Consider the following 27,683-nt stretch of genomic DNA (forward strand, 5'->3'; position numbering starts at 1 on the left):
CCTTAACAATTGTATGTATTGAGCTCAGTGATGCCGGTAACGCGTTACTAAGTAACGCGTTTGTACCCATTCTGCAATCTGTTAATAAACTTTTCAATCAATCAATCAATCCCCATTTTCAATTCATAGTGAGTTGAGTTTTGAACAATAGTGTCGAGTGAAATTACACATGACATGATGAGCCTGAAGAAGAAACAGATTCGGTCCTTTTCTGCAGAGAGACGCACTTTACGAGTCGGTGCGGTCAGTGTGGGGGGCCGGGGGGGGGCTCATCTCTTTACGCCACAATGACGTAGAGCGACGCTCCCGTTCCCAACAGAAGGACGGTCCCGCAGCCGCCGCCGCCGTACCGGAGCTGATCAGGCGGACTGGACTGGGGGGATCCGTCGTTTGAACCGACATTTTGGCTCCATCAGTGGCTATAACGGGGGGATGCTAAACATGTGGAAAGTCAGAGAACTGGTGGACAAAGCGTGAGTATCCCCTTCTCCTGCCACACACAGCAGTATGATGCCAGTACGGCAGGTAGCTAAACAGATAGCAGATCATCTAGCTAACGTTAGCGAGACACAGCGCGATTGATTGATTGATTGAAAACTTTATTTACCAGATAGCAGAATGGGTACAATACAGTATGGCTCAATACACACAATTGTTGAGGGGATGCAGACCAGAGAAAGACGTTCGTCTTGTTTACATCAGGGTCCCCCATTTTCAATTCATCATAACATAAGCGAACATTTGCATATTTTTTTTCTTTTCTTCCGCTGACAGAAAGCTAACGGGCCGCTCCAGTGACGTCACGCAGCCCCTCAGCTGTTAGCTCGCAGGCTAACACTCGGGGAGCTAAGCTAACAGCTAAGCTAACCTAGTGGGCTAGATTGTGCAAAGAAAACAACGTTGTTTTTCCAGCATAATATATCCCATTGTGACTTGTGCTTGACAAACAAACGTATTATGGCACTAACGTAAAATAAAAATATATATTTTTAAATAATCCACAGGGAATGAAAGCTATAGCCAGCTAGCCAATATTGTTAGCATTGCTAAACTCAGGACAGGTTGCCATCCCTGTGTTGTTGCTGCATAATCACGCCCTGATCGTGATGATGCCACTGCTTCTAGCTCCATCTATCATTCACCAAACAATTCCAGTTTTGTCGAACTGGGCATGCAATTAATGGTTAACCTTAGATAACTAATTGTATTTTGATTCATTAACGTTAACACGGTGCTAATTAGCTAGCAATGCATGTGAGCTGCATGGTGTCGCCAATGGCCCTATGTTCCAATGCTGGTCAGACAGACACAGACAACAAAGCAAGCTCAGTAGCCGCAAGACAGGCTGAATGATGAATGAAAACTTTATTAACAGATGGGTACAATACAGTATGGCTCAATACACACAATTGTTAACGGGATGCAGACCAGAGAAAGACGTTTGTCTTGTTTACATCAGGGTCCCCCATTTTCAATTCATAGTGAAATAGTGAAAAAGGCTAACCATCATTATGTATACTGCATACCAATACACCATGTTGATACTACACCTGCTGCAGTTTCTCTCTGCTATTTGCTAAATTCAAGTATCAATGTGCAGTATACAATGATGTAGTGTTTAGCTGTGCCTCGAGTGGAGGAGGGAAGCACAACAACACTGCCTCCAGTTCAACTAATCTTTATAGCCTCATAAATTACTGGGTTATTATCAGGTTGACCAAGCAGTCTGTAAAATGGTGCCTTTCACATGCAGAAGGAGCTCTTTACTTGCTTGAGATGGGCTCATACTTTGTCAGCGTTTGGGAAGAGCATGGCCATTTCCAAAGGGGTCCCTTGACCAATTATGACCTCTCACCTTACGACATCCTAAAATAATGAAACCACCTCCTCTTTACCACCATTCCCAATTCATTCAGGTTATTTTGCCCTTTTTATAATATAATATAGGCGTAAACTATTCAAGGAATCTCACAATTAAATATAACATTTATTCTCTATTATATTAATATGTACTGTTGGACTGTGGTAATTCCATGTACGAATAAATAAATGATGATGATGATGATGAATAAATGCATAGATTTGATTCTGCATTGCTGTTTTCAGTTACTTTTCCCATTTGACTGCGGTAAAGAGTTTAATAGGCCTGCCTCAAATATCTTAAAAAAAATTATAAATACAATTGTGAATCGATTTAATATTTTAATTCCATCAATTCGTATGTGAACTGAATACACCCCCCACCCCATAATATAAGTAATATGTTTGTATACTATAATAAAGTTTGTTCAACTGTAAAATATCCCACTTCCAGTAGGCTATATATCTTTGTCCCATTAACTCTTCAAATCAAACTAATCAAATTTGAGGGATCCTCGCTTATGTGTGTGAATATCGGTTTATATATTGATATAGCATTTTTTTTTAAACTCTCAAATCATCAGCCCCTAAATATCCAGCATCGGTCTGGCAGCTCTTCGTTCTTACTGCCTTTAGGAGATGTGCTATAGCCTACAGTCTTGGCAGTTGTGGTGCCCCTTTTGTTGAGAAAATAGGTTTGCAGACATGGTTTGTTATGGCCATTCAACAACTGCACCAAATTTCCTAATTGGACAAAATCCACAATAGCAGTCAGAGTATACACATGTACCTCTCTTGTGCAAGTGCTGAGAGGCTATTCCAGGCAATTCTAAAAGACTTGCAACACTACTGTAGTAGCTCCCAATATTTGTCTCACTTTATTACATTAAACAAAAATACACAGGTCAGATATGTATGAAATCCATAACAGACCACAGGTTTTTGCAAGTTTATTGGTTAATAGACAGTTTTATATTGTATATATTCCACCTTTGCTGTATGCCAAATTTGTTGATTAACCTCTTAAGCCCTAGCCATATTTTCAGAAATGTTGCCTAAAAGTACATGCACCCAAGTAAATGGAAGATTGCTCCACTTCTACAAGGTCCGTCTGCATGTTCTTGGTATCTAGGGACATCTATGGACCTCAGGGAATGTATTCAGTGTCAGAAATACTGTATATGTTACTATGCTTGAGTAAATTGTAATGAACCAAAGGAAAATATTAATTATTATTATAATTTTCCCCCACCTTTGATGATGTATAACACCATGCTAACATTGAGCAGACGTGAGGGTAGGCAGGGGGGAAACTACAACTGTACAAGCAAAACTGTACATTGGAATATCGACACAACCTTACTTGATCTCATAGAAGAGGGTCTCGTGTATTATTGGGTTAGGACATTTACTGTACATTTACAGGGGCCAGTTTCGAATTGCAGTCTCCCGTAGGTGCTCTTTGAGAGTGGTTTTGGAAGTGGGTAGTGATTCACATTCCTTTACAGCTTTGGGTAGGGCGTTCCACATTGATGTGGCATAATTGCGAAACGTGTTTAGTCCCTTGTTTGAGCCGAATCTGGGTTTAACATGATTTGTTGAGCTCCCTCTGGTGTTGTGGTTGTGGTATTCACTGACCTTTGGGAAGTATTTTGAGTTTTGACATGTACATGGGTACCTTAGTCGTGTAGTGTATCTTGTAGACCAGGCCCATTGCAAGTTGCTGTACTCTGTCGTCTACTCTAAGCCATCCGATTCCTAGGTAGTCAAAGTGGGCAGGGGTGAGGTGGGTTCTAGGAGTAAGGTCAAGTAGTAGTCTGACCAGTTTGTTTTGTGATGTTTGTAATCTTGTTTTTAGCGCCTTTGAGGTGCTTTGGTACCATGAGGTGCACGCATAGTCGTAGTACCCTTGAATGAGTGCTCCTGCCAGAGTCTTCAGGGTATTCTTGTTTACCAGAGAGGAGATCCGGTACAAGAATCTAGTTCGTTGGTTGACTTTTTTGATTACATTGGATGCCATTTTGTCACAGGAAAGATTTGCCTCTAGGATCGAACCTAGGTATGTAATTTCATCTTTCCTTGTGACAATATTGCCTACTGTACAATATTGCCTACTGTACAGTTACTTTTTTATAATGTAAATATCTCCGCCATTTTCATCAGATTGAAACACGTTTTTTTCTAGATGTTCACAGAAAGGTAAATAAACAATCTACATTGTATTTTATGGCAATAATAACATTCAGGTTTGTTCGACCTGTAAGATATAATCACAAAAATAATGTCAGAATCTTTCGCAAAGAATATTTTCAGCAGCTTTCACAGAGGCTGGTGTGAGCTGGGTAGTGTAGTTTTATGAAATGTCGATGTCCATTGAAAGCCCTGGGTCTCCTCTGTCTTAGGACCACAACGGTTTCATTGTGTATTCATTATTTCCTCCTGTCTAATTCATCCGGTATCCGCCGGGATGCACAGATATATTTATGAACTCATATTTAGCTAATAACACTTAAAATCATTGGTAAACAAACGTAGTGCTGAAAATATACACTTTGACTGCTGTTTTGATAGGCTTAGTGTCTTCACTCTTGGCTCCATTTGAAGAAAAGAAAAAACACAACATTAATTAATACGGACTGTATTTGATCTATTTATGACGTGATATTAATTCCGGGCCCGTCGGGCTTAAGGGGTTAAGAAAGATAGAAAGCCTGTGTGGGAGGGAGTTGCTGCCTTTCATTCTGGCAACAACAGGATCTGTGGTTCAAAGCCTGGGAGAGGAAGTGAAAGTCCTTGCTAGCATGAACGATACCTGTAACATTGGTGCCCCGTTGACCGTTATCGCATCGTGAGCCCCGCTTTCCTGCTGGGGTCGTTGTTGTGGAGTGAGTTTAGAGGTGCCCTCTTTCCAAATACTTCCATTGGTTTTGATTTAGCTCAAACGGAGGCACTGCTGCCTTCTCATTCTGGCAAGCACAGGACCTGCGCTTCAAAGCCTGGTCAAGGTACAGGCTTCAGCCTAGGAGTGGAAGTGAAAGTCCTTGCTAGCATGAATGACACCTTTATGTGGTAAAGTGAGACCTCAGGAGAGGCTTAGGCATGTTGATACTATTGTGTTTTGTTTTCCACTTGCTGCTGAAGGTCTACTACGCCTGTACCAAAACACTTTTGTATCCAAACTGTACAACACAGATTTGCATTATACACAGACTGTGCCCATTAACAATTGTGTGTATTGAGCCGTACTGTATTGTACCCATTCTGCAATCTGTTAAATAAAGTTTTCATTCATTCATTCAATCCTACAGATCCTATTGTCCAGTGGTGTGTAACTCAACTTTCATCCTCATTCACAAACAAGGCTACAGACACAGACTAGTTTAAATGACAAGCCAAACAATAAGACCAAACATCTAGGGGTTGCAGATCAAATATGAATTAAGATCCAACAATTGCTAATACTATTTCTCATCCTAAAATGTTGTCAAAAATATATTTTTGTGAACCGTTTAGGTGGAAAAATAGAATGTTGTTCCTGCTCCTCACGCCCCACTTTGTGGAGTTCTCTCTCCTGATTGGATGAAGTGGGAATAATAATAATAATAATAATAATAATAATAATAATAATAATAATAATAATAATAATAATAATAATAATAATAATAATAATAATAATAATAATAATAATAATAATAATAAATAAATGGAGGGGAGGGGGATGAGAAAGAACGAGGGTGGAACAAAATGTTAGGCTACAACAGTGACATGAGATGTAATCCCAATGCAACAGTGTCAGTCATATTTAGATGATAGAGGTAGAGAGAAGGTGACCCAAGACAATGGAGGTGACATGAGAAGACATGACATGAGATGAGATGGGATGAGATGAGAAGAGAAGAGAGAATACAAAAGATGGGATGGGATGAGAATAGAGAAGACAAGAGATGGGATGAGAAGAGTAGACAAGAGATGGGATGAGAAGAGAGAAGACGAGATGGGAGGAAAAGAGATGAGACAAGAGATGGGATGAGAAGAGAGAAGACAAGAAATGGGATGAGAAGAGACTAGATGGGATGAGGAGAGAACATAAGAGACGAGATCGGATGAGAAGAAAGAAGACAAGAAATGGGATGAGAAGAGACAAGATTCGAGACTATTATGGGATGAGAAGACGAGAGACTAGATAGGATGAGACGAGATGGGATGAGAAGAGAGAAAATAAGAGACGAGGAGAGATGGGGTGAGAAGAGAGAAGACGTGTAGGAATGAAAAAAAGAGGAAACGCTTGTGCCTGGGTGGGAAAATAAATGACACCAGCCGGTAAATATTTGTCTGTGTCTGGTAATTGAGTTTGCTCTTCTACTAACTATCACTTGATATAAAAGAGAAAGTGGCTACGCTAGGCTGGTAAACGGTAACCTGGCTGTATTTTGTACCTACGCACAATAAGCCAGGGAGTGAACATTGGGATTCATTAGACGTTCCGGCCAGCGTTAAACGTTAACAACTGGAGAAATGAGATACCAGAGCTGGTTAGCGTTGGGTCATGCCTGGCTGGGTTCAATGAATAGGCTCTGTTATTGAGCTACCTGGACAGGGGCTGGCATTGGAGGCCTTAGTCTATCTACACAGGCTGATATACTCCCTTTTTATGCCTCTTATATCTTGCTATAACCATAACATGTTCTCAGTCAGTCCTTTTAAGAAGGGATGGGACTTTTTCTTTTGCTGGTCGGCTCCTTGGAGAGCAGTGGGAGGAGGGGTGAAGGAAAATCTAGGCATGAATGAGGGAGTAATTAGGAGAGGAGATGGATGGGACTAGAATGGAGAGCAAGAAGGGGATGAGAGGTTTTGGAGATGGGATTATAGAGTAAAGGAGAGGGCTGGAAGAGACAGAGTGGAGAGGGAGACGTTTGTTTCATGTTGGTGCTTTGGGTGTGCGTTTGGTCGGGGCCTGTGTTCAGCCGGGCCATACACATGTCTTAATAGAGAAACTCCCTCTCTGTGTCTCATCCTGCTATGAGAGAGATAGAGAGGGAGAGCGGTATCTGTGATGTGTAGTGTAACCACACGAGTAGACGTGCCGATATCAGTAAAATAGCTGGATTGGGTATCGGTAAAAAAAAATATATATATATATGATTTTTTTTTTTTTTTTTTTGTATTTTTTTTTATAATAAATAAAATGAGAAATAACCATTCAGTACATTTATATCTATGTGTTAATTTGTTTTAAGTCAAGCCTGATGTTGCCTTGCACAAAATAATGATCCCAGTCTCTTCCACACAGTGACAGTGAGGCATACAGTTTATTAATTGAATGAATGAAGTTTATTTTCTGTCTTTGTTTACAACAAATCAAAAACACACTTGTGATCCTTTACAATTCTTTAAAAAAAATATATATATATATAATAAAACGTGGATAATAATTATTTTTTTTAAACTTTTTTGGGGGGGAAATTGGACAATGGGTATCGGATCGGTATTGGCCGATACCCAAACCCAGGTATCGGTATCGAGACTGAAAAAGTCGGATCGGTGCATCCCTAATTGAGAGAGATGGTCTGTCATTGACAAGTTGTCCTGTGTCCTGCACCGCTCTTTGTTGTTGGTACATACATGCCCCGTGGCCTCCAGTCTTGTGACCAGTGAAGTGTGAACGGGACATGGGGAGTCATGTGGGAGAGACGGACCATACTGCTTGTAGAAACCACCAGCTTTCATGACGTGGTCAAATACAACTGACTTCTCCCTCCTCAGAAAGTCTCAAGTACACACAGAGGTGTACTTATTTCTGCAATCAAGTGCAAGGAGTTAAAACCCTTTATTTTAAGTTGGAAAAAACGCAAGGTGTGTTCTTCGAGTACAAATCATTTGAAAACATTTATTGAAACATCACTTTGTCATAATTTGTTGTCACTAATGTCACTTGTCGAATTTGTTTGTGCTTGACATTGCAATTTCAGCCATAAAGTGTAAACTAGAAGACTGAGAAGGTAGTTGCTTGCTACGGGTTAAAATTACGAGTATAATTATTACAAACATAAAGCAAAGTCTGGGAGAAACCACACTTCTGCGCTCACACAGGTTCATACAAGTTCAAACGCGTGACACGTTGTTCGGAACATTATTGCCATATGGCATGAATGAAGCATATGCCGACAACCGTCTGGTGACAACTGACACAACTAGGCTACTTAACCGACTGACTAACTAGTTGGCTAACTGACGTCAATGTTGCATGAATCACCATTACCACAGCCAGGTGATGTTGGGATTACAGCCTTATATACTTGAACCCCCTAGTAAACCACAAGCAAACCTAAAGGGTTTCAGCTATAAATGTAGTGACAAGTAGTTATTTTGAGGTCAAGCCCATATAGAGATGTAAAAGGTTGTCAGGGTCAGGGGTCAGGACTTGTGTGTGAATGTTCAAAGATTACTAGCAAGCTAGCAAGAGGGCGGCACGGTGGTGTAGTGGTTAAACACTGTCGCCTCACAGCAAGAAGGTCCACGGTTCGATTCCCGCTTGGGGACCAGGTTTCCATGATGCCAGTTACCCAGGTGGGGTATCTCCCAGGCCTTTCTGTGTGGAGTTTGCATGTTCTCCCCGTGCTCGCAAGGGTTTCCCCCCCGATACGATAAACCCAATGGAAAAACATGCACAACAACAAGATCGCTAACGCTGTGGCATCCTTGACGAAGACGGACAGGAGCACTTGGATTGGTCCCCTGGCGCGGCTCACGTTGCGCCTGTCTGCTCCCGGCTGCCCTTGGGGGGGGAAGGACGACGGGATGGGTTAATCGCAGAGACGAATTGCATACATGCATCGCATGCATGCCGATTAATGACCTCTGAGTAGGTCTTAAATAAATTAAGCTTCATAATAATGGGAATGTCCATCCGAAATTCAGTGATTGTGTTGAAATCGAGGCTAATATATAGTGGTAGGGGAAATATCGATACAGTATACTATCGCGATACTTTGCGTGGCGATACTGTATCGATACAAGGACGCCAAGTATCGATATTTTATTATGCACATTTTCTTTTTTAAATAAATTTTTTTTGTATAAGGAAGTTGCATTGTTCATTTCAATACCTAGGCTTTAATAGTACAGTAGTCGCACACGTGTGCATCCAGTTAAGTTGGAATATGACTGTAATACAAACAGTTCAGTTTGTCGGGTACATGCAACACAGATTACAGTGTTGACATCTGTCTGCTTGAGAAAATCCCATTTTCTGCAATAAAAATTATTGAAGTGAGATGAACAGACTGAAAACTTTATTTTATTAGATAAAACATGTTGACAAAGTTTTACGTTGCAGTTGAAAAAAGGTAATAAATCGCGATATATTGCAATATTAATATCGCAATATATTTTGAATCGCAATACTATCGTATTGTGACTTAAGTATCGTGATAATATCGTATCTCGTGAGGCCTCTGGTGATTCCCACCCCTACTAATATATAGATATATATATATATATATATCCATGATATTTGTATTAATAATACTGTCTGGGGCAAACCTAAAATTGCTGCCATTCAGGTTGTGCATGATGTGTGAATGAAACTTTGTACGCATGTAAAAATAACTAAATAAAAAAAAGAACAGTCACTGCACAAAGCTGATTGGAGTTGTAACTTGTAAGCCATGCTGACGTGCAACAATCACAACGAAAGTTCATACAGGCTGATCTAGGCGCTGATGTCACACAACTAGGGCTGACCTTTTTTTTGTTGGAATTCGAAGCTTCGGGGCCGAGATTCGATTTTAATTCGAAGCTTCGAGATCATTTTTTATTTAATTTTTTTATAATTTTTTTTCTTTTTTTTTTTTTTATGTTGTGGGACTTGTACAGCACTTTGTTCAACTTTGTCAGTGCTGTAAAGTTTAAACCTTTTTAAATCTTAGACAAACAAACAAAACACTTTGCTTTCATGAAATATTGTAAGCCGTCATTTGAGGCTTTATAAAAGCAGCACAATGAACACAAATCTGTCAGTGCCGAGTCCGACCTCATCTTAAATAACAAACGGCATTGCTTGTTGTAGTTAACAAAGAGAGGCAGAGTTGATTTTGCACCAAAAAAAAATCATATTCTTTTTTTAATAATCGCATTTTTTTTCCATATTCGAATCCCATGCCCATCGAACGAAGCTTCGAAGTATTTAAGACAGCCCTACACACAACAGTGTCTTTGTATAGAGAATTTTGTATTATTTTTCACACTTTATCTGCGCCAGTGTTTAATCTCTAAAGATAGTTTCTCTATTGTTAGTGCTTCTCTGTGTCTCTTGATTGCTTCATGAGAGTTACAATCTTTGGCAGGAGTTTTCAATGATATGATATATACCAGCCTTACTGGTATATGATTATAGCCATCACTTACAACCCTACAGCGAGCATTTCTCATTGTGTGTTGTTGATGTGGTTCTCTGTTCACAGCACCAATGTGGTGATGAATTACTCTGAGATCGAGTCCAAGGTGAGGGAGGCCACCAACGATGACCCATGGGGGCCCTCTGGACAGCTGATGGGAGAGATAGCCAAGTGAGTCTGATCATGTGTTGCATAGAGGAGATCTTGTGATGGTAGATTAGATGGAAAAATACTTAACTTAAGGTTGCAGCTACATTAATTGGCCAATTAAATTAAATGAAATTGGCACTTAGCGTAACTGTGCGTTTGCAGACACAACAGTGATACTTTTCACACAAACGTTTCTGTCCCATCAAAGCGGAGACGGGACATATCGTCAGCCCTGTCCAACAAACGGACACTCCTCATTGAAAATGTACTTTATTAAACAGACTTAGATGGACTGACACAACAGATCAGTTACTCTCCACACTCCCTAATCTACTGCACCTGTGAGTGTTCAGGCCTATCTGCACGTTACGTTTCCTCCAAATCTTATATAATGATGGTGATCTATAACTAGGGCTGCACGATTTTGGGAAATAATCGAATTGCGATTTTACTGACATATATTGCGATTGCGATAAAATTTGCGATTATAATTTTTTTTAAGCAGCCCCACAGAGGTTTATTGTAAAATGCGGCTTGAAAATGTTTCTTTTTACCTGGGAATCGATACCGGTACCCAACGGTACAATTTTTTTCTGTACTTTACTCTCCCTCTCTGAAGTCTAAACTTCACAACACACAATCTAAAACCCCTTACCTCCCTCTCCCAAACCGATCTTGTATCTCAATGGGACTTCCTGGTTAAATACATTTTGTGTTTTTATTTTTTGCGATTTGCTAATTGCATCATCCCAAATCGCGATTTCGATTTAAAATCGATTAATCGGTCAGCCCTATCTATAACTTATTTGGCTGTGTGCGCACGCATGTGTCTAGGTCTACCTTCATGTACGAGCAGTTCCCAGAAGTGATGAATATGCTGTGGACCAGGATGCTTAAAGACAACAAGAAGAACTGGAGACGGGTCTACAAGGTAACGTTTCTAGAGTTACATATTTCTATTGGAGAGAGATCTACACAGTCATTGGTAGTTGCTATGGTTACAATGGTCCAGTATGTCCAGTTTGTTACCGGTCCTGTGTGATGCTGTGTTGTGCAGAGTAGGCAGTGGTACCGGTGTTACTCAACATTCAGGCATCCACGAGTACATTACTGGCCCTGTTTCTTTAAAAAAAAGGCAGAGTTAGCGGGTGGAAGTTGATGGGTGGTAATCTGGACGTTGTGGACAGCGACTCCTACAGATCGGTTGGGGGACGCCTGCACAGCAGAGACAGGAAATGGCGGGGTAGTGTGAGCCTCCCACACGTTACACCTCGCCAATGAGAGTCCGCGCTGGCAGGTGAAAAGATGTGACAGGCTGCCTCCTCGTGTACCGGAGGGGACGCGTGTATCCTTTCCGCAACGGAATTCGGTTTCCGGGTTCCTCTGATTGGCCGCGACCCCCACGTGACCCGCCCCCCTATCCACCACTCTGCCGCTGCCGCGCGCGGCAGAGCGAGCGGCCGCGGACTCGCTCGCTTCCTCAATTTATATGCATGGAAGTATTGACTGAATGAATGAATGAAAACTTTATTTAACAGATTGCAGAATGGGTACAATACAGTACGGCTCAATACACACAATTGTTAAGGGGATGCAGACCTGAGAAAGACATTTTCAATTCATATAGAACGACTACGCCGTAACAAATCATTAAAAAAATATACCGTTAACTGGAATATGTTGTGCCTTTACACATATGTTGGATTATGTAATTATGTAAAGACATAAAAAAGAATGTCTTATGTATGACTGACTCATAAATAGCTTGTCCCTCTGTCCTCTCTCTTTCCATTTCTCTCTTGTTCATTCCATCCATCCTCCACCACCACCCTTTCTCTCTCTCAATCCTCCAGGCGTTACTCCTCCTGGCCTACCTTATCAGGAACGGGTCAGAGCGGGTTGTCACCAGTGCCAGAGAACACATCTACGACCTGCGATCCCTGGAGAACTACCACTTTATCGGTGAGTCCTGAGATGAAGATGAAGCTTTTTGTTATGTATTGGTACAAAGTACAAGCCAAGAAGAAGAGGAATTGCCACATTTAGCTCTACATTATTGATTGGTCATGTGTCCAGTACTATAAAGATGGTTCCCATAGAACCTTTTCAGACTACAAATTCTGCATTGATAAGCATGAGACCAAGAAATTAGATTGAACTGTTTCAGCAGTGGTCTCATTTGTTGTGATACCAACGTGTCAACTAATCGGACAACAATCAATATAATCAGAGGTGCAGTGCTCATGCCACGCGGTACCACGCCGTTCCACCACCTTTCTGAGCAGAAGCACATGCACGCGCGTGCACACAAAAATGCATTCACAACTTTCACTCGACTCGTCGTGCCGTGTGCCAAGTACCGGTACTCACCTATCACCTAGTCTTTGCATAACAATAGCATAGCAAAGAACGAGAAGAGCTAAACCAAAATACAAGCCCTGTACCAATTGAGCTGTGGAACCTCTCACTATGTGACAAATGGTCCCGACTGGAAGGATGAGACATTTCTTAAGTTGTGCTTCAGAAGGAAACTGTCCTTCTGTAAACTGTAAGTTACATTGTTTGTTAATTTAGTTTGTATTTACTTTTCTAGTTTAAGTTTTCTAGTTTAAGTTAATTCAATTAAAGAAATTGTAACTACAATATTGTATCTACAATTACATTTAAAACATTGTTTGTTTTTCAACCATATCTGTTGACAATATAATTTCTTTATATATTGAAGGTTACATCCTGCTACCCTTTTCAGCTTCTCTATTTCAAGGCAACATTTACAAATACTAAACTAAAACGAGTAATTTCCTATACAAACATGTTTCCTACTATTTATGCATAATAATCATCTGTTCTGTGCGCACGCGAGGGAACATGTATGCGAGGGAACATGTATGCGCACGTGCGGGAGCGCGCGAGTACAGGCACTTCTGAAATTACCACTGCACCCCTGAATATAATATATAACTGTTGAGAATACATAGGGCATTTAAGTATTTCAACTGTCTCTCTCTGTATTCATGCCGTGTGTGTGTGTGCGCCTGTCTAGATGAGAACGGTAAGGACCAGGGCATAAACGTGCGTCAGAAGGTGAAGGAGATGGTGGAGTTTGTCCAGGATGACGACAGACTGAGAGAGGAGAGGAAGAAAGCCAAGAAGAACAAAGACAAATATATCGGAGTCTCCTCCGACAGCATGGGAGGGGAAGAAGAAGAAGGAGGAGGAGGAGGAGGAGGAGGAGGAGGAGGAGGCAGCTTGAAGAACAGTGAGTAGCTCAGTTAATTTCTTCACAATTTATAGCCCTACAGGATCTTGTAATTGGGTTGAACTCACTCAACACCAAAAATTTCCTCAGAATAGATTTCTTTGGCCAGTAGTGATTACATCGTTAGAATGTTCAGTTTTCAGATTGTACACCTGAAAGGGTTAATGATATCAAATGATACGTCTGACTGATGTGATGAACTATAGTGTTACTGGTTTGAAATTCCACCTGGAAGTGATTGTGAAATGACTGTTGCACCGCTTTGGAAGAACCATGTTCTTTATAGAACGGCAGACCTGCTAACCTGGATGCATTTTGCGTAGCAGGCAAGAATTTTGAAAGTACGCCAGTGCAAGTTAGGGCTGTGTGATATGGACAAAATCTTCTATCACAACATGGGAAATTTCATATCTGAATAACGATATAAATCACGATATAGTACGTTTTCGCTAAATTCAATAAAGAAAATGTCGATACAAAAAAAACCAACATGACTACTTTTTAGTCATGAACTAAATACAAATGAACTAAATACAAAGACGCACACACAACACACAGAAAACAAACAAACAAACCTCGGCATCTCTTTCTACCGTAGATTTCACTCAATCTTGCCCAAAATGTCCATGGGTTTGATTTCGGAGTACGTATTATTTATGAATTAGCAAAAATCCACTTGATAAAGTCAAATTGAATGCAACCGAATAATACCACAGCTTGAGCTGAGTGAAAACGGACGACTGGCTAGCTTTTAAAAGCAATGGTCCAATGGTCCACGAAAGCAGATTGATTCATTTTTATTCAATAAGAACACACTGCAGATAACGTGCTCTGGGCTCTTGCAAGACATTTGTATTGCTGCGCGCAGTGAGATGGTACGCTTGATTTCTATCATTCACAGGCCAGCCGTGCAGAGTTTCTGTGTCCCGCTCCTCCGTGTTTGTTTTTGTTTGTTATTCCAGCACATGTGCGCAGGGTCAGGAATTAAGTAAAATACTGACGTAAAGCTATTTTGTGGCTTTTTAGCGACGATAGCGGATAGAAACAATAAATACAAATATCTACTGATAAGATATTTTTCTCTCATCCCATGATATACCTTGTCATATTGAACAGCCCTAGTACGAGTTCTTGCTTTAAAATCTGCCAAAAGAGGCTAGTTGTCTTGGGGGGGGGAAATATACCAAAGCCAACCGAGACACTAAACTGGGATGATCTTTGCTCTCCACCAATACAGAAGAATGACCAATGACTGTAACCGTCGGTAGTGTGATAGTAAAGGGTTAACTTTCTGTAGTGTGGCAGTGAAAGGGTTAACAAGAGGTTTCAGTGAGTGTTAACTAGAGGTTTCTCTCTCTCTCTTTCTCTCTCTCTATCTAGCTGGAGATCGTAGTGAGTTGGACCGTAGTAAGTGGGATGAGGACTGGGATAAGAGCAGAGGAGCGTTCCCCTTCAGTGAGAAGCTGGGAGAGATCAGTGATAAGATCGGCAGCACCATCGACGACACAATCAACAAGTTCAGAAAGAAGGAACGGGACGACTCCCCTGACAGAATCAGGTACACACTAGGGCTGTCTTAAATACTTCGAAGCTTCGTTCGATGGGCATGGGATTTGAATATGAAAATAAAATTCGATTATAAAAATTAAAATAAATTACATTTATTTATTTAAATTTTTTTGCTAAATCAACTCTGCCTCTCTTTGTTAACTACAACAAGCTATGCTGTTTGTTATTTAAGATGAGGTCGGACTCTGCACTGACAGAGTTGTGTTCATTGTGCTGCTTTTATAAAGCCTCAAATGACGGCTTACAATATTTCATGAAAGCAAAGTGTTTTGTTTGTCTAAGATTTAAAAAGGTTTAAACTTTACAGCACTGACAAAGTTGAACAAAGTGCTGTACAAGTCCCACAACAAAATTGTTCATATTTTTTATATTATTATTATTTATTTTTTTATCTCGAAGCTTAGAATTAAAATCGAATCTCGGCCCGAAGCTTCGAATTCCAAAAAAAAAATCGAAAGGTCAGCCCCAGTACACACACACACATTGCACACACTCGTATTAGTATACCTGTGAGGACTTATTGACAACGACAACATTCCATTAACATTGGTTCCATTGCCACTTCCCATGCCTAATCTTAACCCTTACCTTAACTTTTACCTTAACCTAACCCCAAGCCCCTACTTTAAGGTGGGATGACTGGTCAAAATGTCCATCTCATGTCAGTGTCTCTCGACACATCTTTGAATACTTATATGCATGTGTATGCTCACGTAATCTGTAGCAACAAAGTATTCTCTCCTGTGTGCTGATCTTACCATAATTATTTGCCTCCCGTTGCTGTAGTGACACTGAGGAGGACCGCGTGTCCAGGAACGGTCGCCAGGGGAAACTAGAGTTCAAAGACGAGGAAGAAACGGTGACGACCAAGAGCATCCAGATCACCCAGGCAACGGAAACCACAACCACCACGACGCGGAAACGCACTGGAGCGGCGGGCAGCAAAACCCTGGACCTGGGAGCCGCCGCCCACTACACTGGAGACGGGAGTCCTGAGGAGGTACACACACACACACACACACATACACACACATACACACACAACACATCCATTGTATAAATTGTTAAAGGGATAGTTCAAGTGTCCTTTGTGTCCCTCCAAAAAGCTCTTGCACAATGGTTTTTGATATACTAGATATGAGGTGCATGTCTCTGAGATGCCCCCATTGACTTCAACTAGCATTGCTAACAATTTTCTGCTTTCAATGTCTCAAAATAAGGGAACACTGGTGCTAGTGCTTTCTGGATGTACTGAAAGGACAAATCAGATGAGCTTCATAAAGATATGAACTGTCCCATTTGATATCTCTCTCTCTGCGTGTCCAGCCGTCAGTCAGGCAGTCATCCAGTAGTGGTCTAGCTGACCTGCTGATGGTCGACCCCTCGTCCAATCAGAGCGCTCCAACAGGTAAGACCCACCAAGTACCACTCCCTCATGCGCACACGTAAACAGACAGACACACACACATCTGGGTGAACATTACGGAAATATACAAAAACTAAAGTGCTGTTTACCCTATCTCACGTTGGGACCCTACTTTCTGCAATGGCAAGAGGGCAGTTGTTAAGTGGGATGTGGGATGTCAGGGGATGTTCTAACTGGCCATCATAACTTGCCTCATCAAAATCTTGTTATTGGCCTTTTATAAATTCATCCAGTGAAGACTTCCTGGACGTGCATGTTGCTCAACACTTTCAGCTAATTTTCTTTCACAAAACAATGGCTTCAAAGGGTACGGTCGTGGAAAGACGTTGTTGTTTGGAGTTTTGGGCCAACAGCCAGGCCAGCTGGTCCGTATCTACATTTCCCATAATGTTAACTTGTTCCTTTAATCACACGTGCCAATGAGCAATAGTATTTGGACTTGCAATGGGCTTGGTCTACAAGATACACTACACGACCAAGGTACCCATGTACATGACTAAATACTTCCCAAAGGTCAGTGAATACCACGATCACAACACCAGAGGGAGCTCCACAAATCATGTTAAACCCAGATTCGGCTCAAACAAGGGACTAAACACGTTTCGCAATTATGCCACATCAATGTGGAACGCCCTACCCAAAGCTGTAAAGGAATGTGAATCACTACCCACTTTCAAAAACACTCTCAAAAAACACCTAAGGGAGACTGCAACTCGAAACTGGCCCCTGTAAATGTCCGAACACAACCCCCGCCAATGTACAGTAAATTACCAAGTATGGTCTTGTCAATAATCCAATGTACAGTGTTGTTTGTACAGTTGTACAGTGTCCCCCACCCACCCCTCCTACCCACCCCCACCCACCCAACCACCTCCAATGTACAGTCCCCACCCACCCCTCCTACCCCCCCCCCCACACTCCTACCCAACCCCCCCCCCCCCCACTCCTACCCACCCCCCCCCCCCCCCCCCAACCACCTCCAATGTACAGTCCCACCCCCACCTACCCAATCCAATGTACAGTTTCTACGCCTAATGTATATACTCTTTTCTTTCTGGACTCTTTTTGTATCACAAATACAGTACTGTAATTGCAAATCTGGTATGTCATAAATGTATAGATGTAGCAGTACGGTCTATCTGTATGTCATGTATGTCATATATGTTACGATGAATTGGAAATGGGGGACCCTGGTGTAAACAAGACGAAAGTCTTTCTCTGGTCTGCATCCCCTTAACAATTGTATGTATTGAGCTGTACTGCACTGTACCCATTCTGCAATCTGTTAATAAAGTTTTCATTCATTCATTCATTCATTCATTCATTCATTCATTTATGTGATGGGCAGCTTGTTTACAAGGCTACTGCATGTTGTTCACTGGTCTCTCTCTAGGTGGCAGCTCGGACCTCATCAGTGGCTTTGCTGACTTCTCTTCTCCAGCTGCCTCTGCCAGCCTCCCCTCTGCTGCAGGTACTGTCCACTCACTCACTCACTCACTCACTCACTCACTCACTCACTCACTCACTCACTCACTCACTCACTCACTCACTCACTCACTCAGGATGGGCAAAATGGCCACTGTGTGATTATGGTCAATGGCAGCTATGATGAAAGATGAACTGCCGGAGCATCGGGTTTAACAAACCTCTCTTCTGTCTTCCAGGCGCTGCGTCGTCCAATGGGAACGGGGAGTTCGGAGATTGGAACGCCTTCTCGGCCAATCCACCGGCTCCTCCCGGCGCTTCCTCTTCTCATCCTCTCACGGACCTCTTCAACAGTGTCCAGTCACCTTCGGCCTCTCACCCCGCAGCTGTCCCACCCTCGGCCGAGCTGTTTGACCTAATGGGTGGGGCCAACAGTCAGTTAACCAATCAGCATGCGACACTGAGCGCCTCTCAGAGCATGACCTTCTCCCTGGGCGCGGTGACGCCGGGAGCATCCGTTACTATGCCTGTTCCTCTGTCCCGCTCTCAGCAGGTAGGGTTTGTATACACTTTACCACAAGCCTTCCTTTGACTTACAATGACATACATTATCTATTGACAGATGTATTTGTGTTGCTTGCTTGTTTATTTAAGTGATTTCCTTTTTTTATCGTCTTTTTTTTCAGAGCCTGGGAGTCCTTATGTCCCAGCAGCCACTGGGGCAGCATCAGAAGGTTGGTATGGGAGGTCAAGGGTCATTGGGGTCAACCTGGTCTGACCCCTCCGTCAACATCAGTCTGGACTTCCTGTCTGCGGGTCTCAACCCCAGTAAGACACCCCCCACCCTCAACAACATTATCCAGCAGCAAGGTATCCACTGGGCCCTGACACGCATAATAATAATAATAATAATAATAATAATAATAATAATAATAATAATAATAATAATAATAATAATAATAATAATAATAATAATAATAATAATAATAATAATAATAATAATAATAATAATAATAATACATGTGGATGTAAAAAAATATTTGATGAATGAAAAATGTATAAATGAAGGAAAACTCTGACTGGTGTCCATTCGTCCATCTCTATTCTGTGGGAAGTCATATTTATTGTCAAAAACAATTTACCATAATTCTTGAGACTTAAAAAGTGAACATTCGGGGAGCTCCCGTAGCTCACCGCATATCTCGGCGCTATTTCTGCGTCGGGGAAAACCGTGCTCGTCACGGATCTGGGGGACACGAGTTCGATTCCCGGACCCGCCGTCATTTCTCGGAATGTCTTCCCCTGCTCTACATCCCATTTCAACCTGTTTCTGTCGGTCATGCTTGACCAGAAAAGCGATAAACGCTAAAAAAAAAAGTAAAAAAAAAAAAAAAAACAGTGGAGATAGGAATGAATAGTCAATCAGCAGTCTGGTTACACATAACTTATACAGTTCTGATCTGATTTGGATGAACCGTCACACATAGGCTGACGGCAAGGACTTGAATTCTCTGATATATATTTATTTTATATAAAAATATATTTAATTTTAATAAGTTTCCACCATTGTCTTTTTTAAATCAATATTCAGGGTAAACGTTATACTTTTTGAACTCACACAAAGCCTCACCTAGACACCTGATGACCTCACCTAGACACCTGATGACCTCACCTAGACACCTGATGACCTCACCTAGACACCTGATGACCTCACCTAGTTTACAACATGGCAAAGCCTGAGTGAACCTCATATTGTAGTTGATATTCCTACAAAAACATTATTTTTCAACTAATCTCTTTGTTTCATCAATATTGTATCAGAACAGTCTTATGTTTGCAGGTTAAGTATTTAATGTTCGCTATTGCCCATTTGGCCACTGTCCTCTTGTTATCAACAAGGAAATTGCATGAAACATGCATTATAAGTTTATGAATCTAGTAACCTAGGCACAAAAAAATATTTATTATAATAATCAAATTATTATAATTCTTTCAGCAAATCTCTTAGTTACAACAATATTGTGTTAGCTAAGCAGTGTTGTGTTAATAGGTGAGGTTTGTATAATGTTCACTGTTTGGCCAAATACGTTTTTTCCCCCTTGCTTTTAAAAGTGAAATAGTGAACCATTTAAAAGACCAGTCACAGCTGTGGCAAAAAATTATCGGGTGTTCCATTATGGTTGATAAATGTTGACGTCCCAGTGGTTAAGGCCTTGAGTGCGCACTACTGCGATTCCAAAGTTGAAGGACATGCAGAAATGCGTGGAGGTAAATTGTTGTGAATTGGGAATTAAATATAGGCTAAGAACACATTTTCAATAAGTTACATAGTTGACGTTACGCAGATTGGAGACAGCAGCACTTTGCCCGCTCACATGTGGGTGTAGGCATCTCTCTAGTTTTCACTTTGTGTCCACTCACCCTATATATATATATATATATGCATAGCAGATAAGTGATTTGAAATGGACAAAGTGTTACAACTGACTCTCTCTCTCTCTCTCTCTCTCTCTCTCTCACTCTCTCTCTCTCTCTCTCTCTGTCCTCAGGTGTCCCTCCTGTCAACCTACTGGCCCATAACTTTGGAGGGCTAAACCTCAGCTCCCCCCCTTCTGGTACAGCCGTCAGACCAGCAGACAATCCCATGGGCATGCCCACCACTATGGCAACCGGTATGCCCGCCTCCATGGCAACGGGTACCATGGGGATGGGCGGAATCCCGGTCAACCAAGGCATGATGGGAATGAACATGAGCATGAATATGGGCATGGCGTCTCCGGTGATGATGGGTGGCATGGGGATGCCCGGGGTAGGGATGCCATCCATGGGCCTCGCGCACTCCATCACTCCGGCCATGGTGCCCCCCAAACAAGATGCCTTCGCTAACTTTGGCAACTTCGGAAAATGAAGGAGGATAGTCTGTGTTTGTGTGTATGTGAGAGAGAGACTGGGAGAGATATTTGTGTGTGTGTGTGAGAGAGAGAGAGAAAGACAGACAGACCGAAAGAAAGAGACCACAGAAGAACAACTGCACTTGAAAACAAGTGTGCGGTTTTCCCTCACAGCTTCTTAACATCTACCACTAACAGTCTCTTATTTACAATCTCTGCTGGTTTGCTGGTGTGCTCTTACAAGTATGGGTTGGTGCTGAAATGCATATGTCCCAATTATTGAGACGGTGTTATTTACAGGATACAGTGTACATTTAGCATGTACAATGCACACGCTCCAGAGGAGAGCGCATGTTGACGCGAGACGGTGCTGCATATTCACCTGAGCCTGATGTTACAGCAAAATGAAGATGTTACACGGTACAATACCACTCCTTTCCTTTCACCAGTTACCTCACCGCCCATCACCATGGACAGCGGATGGACACCCAGCAGCCTACCATTGCTGTGGCAAAGTATAAATGTTGACATTACTGACGCCTTGAACTGAAAAGATCAGAGATGAACCTTCTCCACTGCTGGCTTTTGGTTCAGGCTTTTATTCCCATTGCATTCATGTATCTCTGCTGCTGCATGGAAACCTCGTAGCTCCAAGTGACTTTCGTGTTTTTACTTGAATTGAAAGTTTACTTGGAGTTGGGGGTTTTATGTTCCTAGGGCCTATGATACCCATTCAGGATTATTTGTTTAACTAATTTAACTTGTAATGATTGATATTAAGGCGGTTCTGCTAAATTCCTGAAAAACAGACTTTATGGAGACTGCAGCGGTGTATTTATTACAATTATAAAGGGCATCTTGAAGGAGAATACCGTCTCCTCTCCACTTTGGGTACCTCTGTATGATCAATGACTTGTCATATGGTAAAAGTGACCGAAGAGTCAGTCAGTATTTTATTCAGATCACTCATGTGGCGATGACTCCACTTCAGTAATGATCTAAGCTTGCCTACAGAAAATACTTACCGAAGATGGAGAGAATATAATTGAAAGTATAAAGCAACCATGGACCCAGAGTGAGGAATAGGAATGAAGGATAAGGTCCCTTTTTTTTTTTTTTTTTTTTTTTTTTGAACTCCAACCGACCATCTTACATTATTTTACCCATCACTCTCACATCTGTCAATATTTGAGATGGAATGGGAGGAGAGAAGGATGAATGGAGTACAGAAACAAGACCTTAATGTTATGGAGGCCTATCCAAAGGTTTTGGGGGTCTTGAGATGTGTGTGTGTGTATGCATGAGTCGGGAGTGTGTGTGTGTGTAGGTATATTTCTCTCTTGTTTGATGCGAGTAGCGTATAAAACACAGCTGAGCAGCGCCTCCTGTCATGTTCTGAGGCAACTGCACTCCAAATGACCAAATCTTTATTTTGTTACACTCAGAATGATGATTCCATAGCCATTTAGTTTCATATTTTAATAATTAACTTGTGAAGGTTATGTTCATATACTTCTGTTTTACAAAACTGTACGGCTACTGAATTCATCATTTAGTTGATGTTAAAAATGTGAAAAAAAATGAAGGATACACCACTTTCTCATGTTTTTGTTGCTTTTTCTTTTCAGTATAAAAACTGTTTGATTTGTATTAAATGATAGTTTTCTGTGCTTCATTCAACAGTTCATTAAATCATCATACAAATTATTCTGTGCTTTCTCTATTTTTCTTCCTCTGTGTCCATCAGCATCATTGGAGAAATTACACAATTCCTTCCCTGAAGTCAAAGTAGAAAGACCCTGATAGAATATACATTATACAATTGGTGCATTCATCCAACCTTATTGCTATACAATAAACACACATTTGCATGCCATTGTATAAAACCCATTACACCACTTGTAGTCGTGTGTTATGAGAATTAGAGCATGCCTAGGGGGGGTACTAACAGCATGCTCTAATTCTCATAACACTCCTGCGCGTGATGTAATGCTTAATTATCTATATGCTGCTAAATGTACTGGGTAAAAAGTATGACGTGGAAATGGGGGACCCTGATGGAAACAAGACAAACGTCTTTCTCAGGTCTGCATCCCCTTAACAATTGTATGTATTGAGCCGTACTGTATTGTACCCATTCTGCAATCTGTTAAATAAAGTTTTCATTCATTCATTCATTCACGCGCGACTTGCGGAGTACGCACTGAGTCCGTTGTCTCAGAATGGATTTGGTAGAGAGAGACTGGATAACGTTATCACTTACCTAATGAGACAGGTGATGTTGCTTCGCAGAAGCAAAAAAGACGACGACTTCGTAACCTAGTTACGATAATCAAGTAATCAGTAAAGTAACTAGATTACTTTTTAAAGGAGTAATCAGTAATCAGATTATTTTTTACAAGTAATCTGTGGCATCACTGCGGAGGAGATGGTCATAGATACAGTCAGATCAGCGATCATTTAACTGGCTCGTCATTTATTTTGCACATAATCACACACATCCAAAAACCCTAAACAGTTTTGCACACATTAATTTAGTTTAACGGTTATTGAGAGTAAATTAGTTTGAATACGGCCACCAGTGATGTCATTGGGGACATTGAATCCTTATGTTCTGAAGGTCCAGATTAACACTGAAAGTCTGCGTTTATTATTTTGTATAATTTATATATTGTTTATATATATAAGATATATATCTTCACGTCATCTGTTTTACGTGTCAGTATTTATCATTCGCCTTTTGTATATGTCCCATTCTTAATTTTTATTTGCTAATTAGGTTCGGACTAATTAGGGTGCGGCTGTTCTGAAGGTCCAGATTAACACTGAAAGTCTGCGTTTATTATTTTGTATAACTTATTGTTTATATATATAAGATATATATCTTCACGTCATCTGTTTTACGTGTCAGTATTTATCATTCGCCTTTTGTATATGTTTCATTCTTAACGCCGTAGGCGCCTGCGCGCGCCCCTCTAGACATGTTTCAGAACATGCCCAGACAAGCCCAGAGAGAGCGCATTGATCTGTGTGGGTGAACAGGCTCAGTCCACAGGTAACACAGAGTGAGAGAGAAGTGACGTTTGGAGCAGTTGTAAACAGGACGGCAAGGCAACGTATCGTTATAGAGAGCCGAACGGCTAATTAGATACAACCATAATATTGTCGAGCCATTATTGGCACAGTATAGTGACTTGTGTAAGCGAAGTAACGTGGAGAGACTTATAGTTGAACCCAGCGACGTTCTGGACATAACTACTCATTGAAGACTTCCTGCGGGTTAGCTTTAAGTACAAACGGAGCTAACTAGCTATCATCCATGCCAACGGGCTTTGGACTAATAGCTATTAATCCTGCCATCGGGCGCTAGGAATACAAGGACCAGTCCGTACGAGACCCTCTTTCCCAGCGACGACAGGATTATCCCACCAGTCTGCAGTTTCTCTGGAGTCGGAGCTCCAGAGAGAAGTACCGTCTCCATCTACCATCTTGCTTTTCCCTGTACTGCTTCGCTTCGTCTCCGTCTCACTCCATTCAGAGCTCCAACGGTCGGGTACCCGTAGTATAGGAACTAACGTTACCGCGGACATTGTGGCATTGATATTAAAGTAATAACAGGAGATCTGTGTTCATATTCTATGTATGTTTTCTATCCCTATTAAAGTGATTGTTTAACTCGGTTTCACTGTCCCCTCGCAGTTAATGGAGTGTCCGCCATTTTGTGTAACTATATTGTCTGGCTAACTAATATCTCTAGTAGTGGTTTAATCTAAACATTTAAATACAGTCAGGGTTGTGTAGCCCCTTAGCTACAATTGGTCCTTCGAGCCGGATGGTATCAGTAATAATAATAATATTAGTGATATGATGGCCAGCGGCGGACACTCTCCAACCAGCTCTCCCCCATTACCGCGCCCTAGGTGCCAGCGTCAGCCCCCTCCCTACTTGGAGGGCTACGCTGTAGATTTACCTCATAGCTTATCCCAGAGCATGCTAAGCAGGGATAACCTTAGTAGCCCAAGCATGCCCAACTCTACCGATGAGTCAACCCTAGATGTAGAGACCCAAGCTAGTTTAAGTGAAACTGACTTAGCTCACAGGGGGGGACAAGCGGGGCATGACTTGACTATACCCATAGAACACCGCGCCCCCGAGGTGGACCTCGGAGCGCATGAACCCATAGAACACCGCGCCCCCGAGATGGACTCCGGAGCGCATGAAAGCAAAGAACACCGCGCCCCCAAGATGGACCTCGGAGCGCGGGAGAAGACAGAGTACAGCGCCTCCGAGAGGGACCTCGGAGCGTGTGAGAAGACCAGGTCACCGCCAAGCCCTGCCAACTCCAAATCACCATCATCAGCGTCATCCCCAAGCGAGGCTGACCAGAGGCTAGCGCAAGTCCTGATCGCCACGATAACCGCTTCGGCGGAAAGGGATCGCCTCCAGGGTGAGCGTGACCGCCTCCAGGCGCAACGAGAGAGTGAGCGCGAACATCTCAGACTGGAAGAGAGGCGCCTCCAGGCTCAAGAAACCATGGAACGAGACCGCGTCAATGCGCAGCGCGACGCAGCCAATGCGCAGCGCGAGGCAGAACGAGACCGCCTACAAGCACAAATGATGGAGCAAGCGCTCCAGAAGGTGACTCCCCACTCTTCCACTCGGAGCTCCCGGAGATCATCACGCCAAGGGTCGAGGGCACCCGACAAAGCTACACGGGACCCCGCCTACGGGAAGAACCTGCTTACGTTGCAGAGCAGCTAGCCGAGCGACTACAAAGCCTGACGGAGGACGAGGGAGGACAGAAAGCCCATCCGCACTACTCCATCTCAGACCAGGAGGCTCAGCGCAGCCCCGGTCTCAGTCCCGACACGCTGCGTTATGAACCCCCAACACATCCCAGTGGGGAGTTCGAACACCAGACGGCACCGAGGAATAGTGCCTGGGAACCCACCCCCTGGTTCCCGCCCAGCACGAACCAACGACCCAACGCACCGGGAGACTCGCCGAGAACGCCCCTCCCCCACGTGTGTCAGTGTCACAGCCCTCTATGACACCCTACATTGGGTCCCACACATTCCCAGACTTCACAAGAGAAGACCGAGCGCAGTATACCGAGCTGCATATGTGCCTAGAGACAATCATGTCAGGAGTACCGGACGAGCCATACAAGTATGCCATTCTCCTCAAGCACCTCAAGGTAACTAGAGCGCACAACATAGCGCTGGCATACTCCAATTCACCCACTCCCTATTCTGACGCCCTGGCGGCCCTCGACGCACGTTACGGACGTACATGGGACTATGTCATTCAGGAGATACGTGAGATCGAACGTCTCCCCCCGGCTAAAGACAACCGAGCCCTGGATGACCTATCAGTCAAAGTACAGTCCCTAGTAGGGATGCTCGGGTCCCAACGAGAGAAGGGGATGTACGAGTTGTACGCCAACTCCAACGTGGAGCGCATCTTGGAGAAGCTCCCCCCATTCCGCCAAGAACGCTTTCGGCGGCAACGAAACTACCGTGACCCGAATGGCCCAGAACAGTCACTGCTCGATCTTGCTGACTTCCTAGCCAGGGAGGTTAGCAGCCTAAGAATTGACACCTTCGCATGGGGTGGCTCGAACATTAAAGAGGGACCGAGGAGGTTTAAAGACCAAAGCAGGCCCATCACAGTGATGCACCAGGCCGAGTCGGTGTCACGACAGAAGAGTCACAACCCCCCCGCCAAGGGGAAATGGAAGATCGCATGTCAATACTGCGACAACGAACACTGGCTGTCACAGTGCGACGCATTCAAGAAACTGACCACCGTCGAAGTAAGTCAGTGGATTAAAGCTAACCGCCGCTGCTTCCGCTGCGCGCGCGGCCACATGGCAGCAGAATGCCGCCTTAAGAAGAAGTGTGGCAAGTGTGACGGCGCTCACCTCGAGGCACTGCACGAGAGCAACAAGCGAAACCCAGCTCCACAAAGCAACTCGAGAGCAGAAGTACTCTACATCGACCCCGCGAAGAGTGGGAGCTCCAGGGTGCTCCTCAAGGTGGTACGAGTACTCCTCAGTCACGGGGACAAGGTACTCGACACCTACGCCGTCCTCGACGACGGGTCGGAGAAGACACTCCTCCTCGCCAACGCCGCGACCCAGTTGGACCTGCGGGGCCCAGAGGAGACCATGACCCTCCGTACCATTCGTCGAGACTTAAAGACAATCAAAGGTGAAAACGTCTCGTTCACCATTGCAGCGATCGACCAGCCTGAGAAGCGGTACGCCATCAGCAAGGCGTTCACGAGCTACGACATAGGTTTGTCACGCTACGATTACCCCATCCCACAGCTGAGGGAAAAGTACGACCACCTACGCCAACTGCCCATACCGCTTATCAGCGGCGCTACGCCGACCCTACTCATTGGCTCCGACCACGCGGACCTCATTGTCCCAACTGATGCGGTCCTCATCGGACCCAGAGGATGCCCAACCGCGGTTAAGACCCGACTGGGGTGGACGCTCCAGGGCCCCCTCTCCAGGCCTTCCAGCCGACCAACGTCCACACGCTGCCTTTACACCAAGGCGAGCGACACAGACAACACTCTCCTACAGCACGTTGAGAGGCTATGGACACTAGACGCGCTGCCATTCAAGAACGAACGCAAGATGGTTCGGTCCAAGGAGGACAAGTATGCCATCGCTCTACTAGAGCAGAAGACTACGA

The 27,683-nt window shown here is 43.1% G+C and overlaps 1 protein-coding gene across 2 annotated transcripts; it reads left to right on the top strand.

The window, feature by feature from the left end:
• Window positions 1-349: 349 nt before the first annotated feature.
• Window positions 350-22,585, top strand: LOC311233237 (clathrin interactor 1-like). Of its 2 annotated transcripts, none has more exons than XM_084320171.1 (12): window positions 350-473; window positions 10,323-10,427; window positions 11,241-11,337; window positions 12,260-12,368; window positions 13,450-13,665; window positions 15,046-15,223; window positions 16,021-16,234; window positions 16,561-16,642; window positions 18,054-18,131; window positions 18,325-18,638; window positions 18,772-18,955; window positions 20,635-22,585. In XM_084320171.1, the coding sequence occupies exons 1-12, from the start codon at window positions 433-435 to the stop codon at window positions 20,991-20,993; spliced, it is 1,977 nt and encodes a 658-aa protein (XP_084176297.1). In that variant the 5' UTR covers window positions 350-432; the 3' UTR covers window positions 20,994-22,585. The 2 variants fall into 2 exon arrangements, with proteins under 2 accessions (XP_084176297.1, XP_084176298.1); XM_084320172.1 differs by having other exon boundaries at window positions 18,772-18,913.
• The last annotated feature ends 5,098 nt before the right edge of the window (window positions 22,586-27,683 follow it).

This window comes from Notolepis coatsorum, assembly GCF_963971535.1.
Source record: "Notolepis coatsorum genome assembly, chromosome: 8".
Lineage (NCBI taxonomy): Eukaryota > Metazoa > Chordata > Actinopteri > Aulopiformes > Paralepididae > Notolepis > Notolepis coatsorum.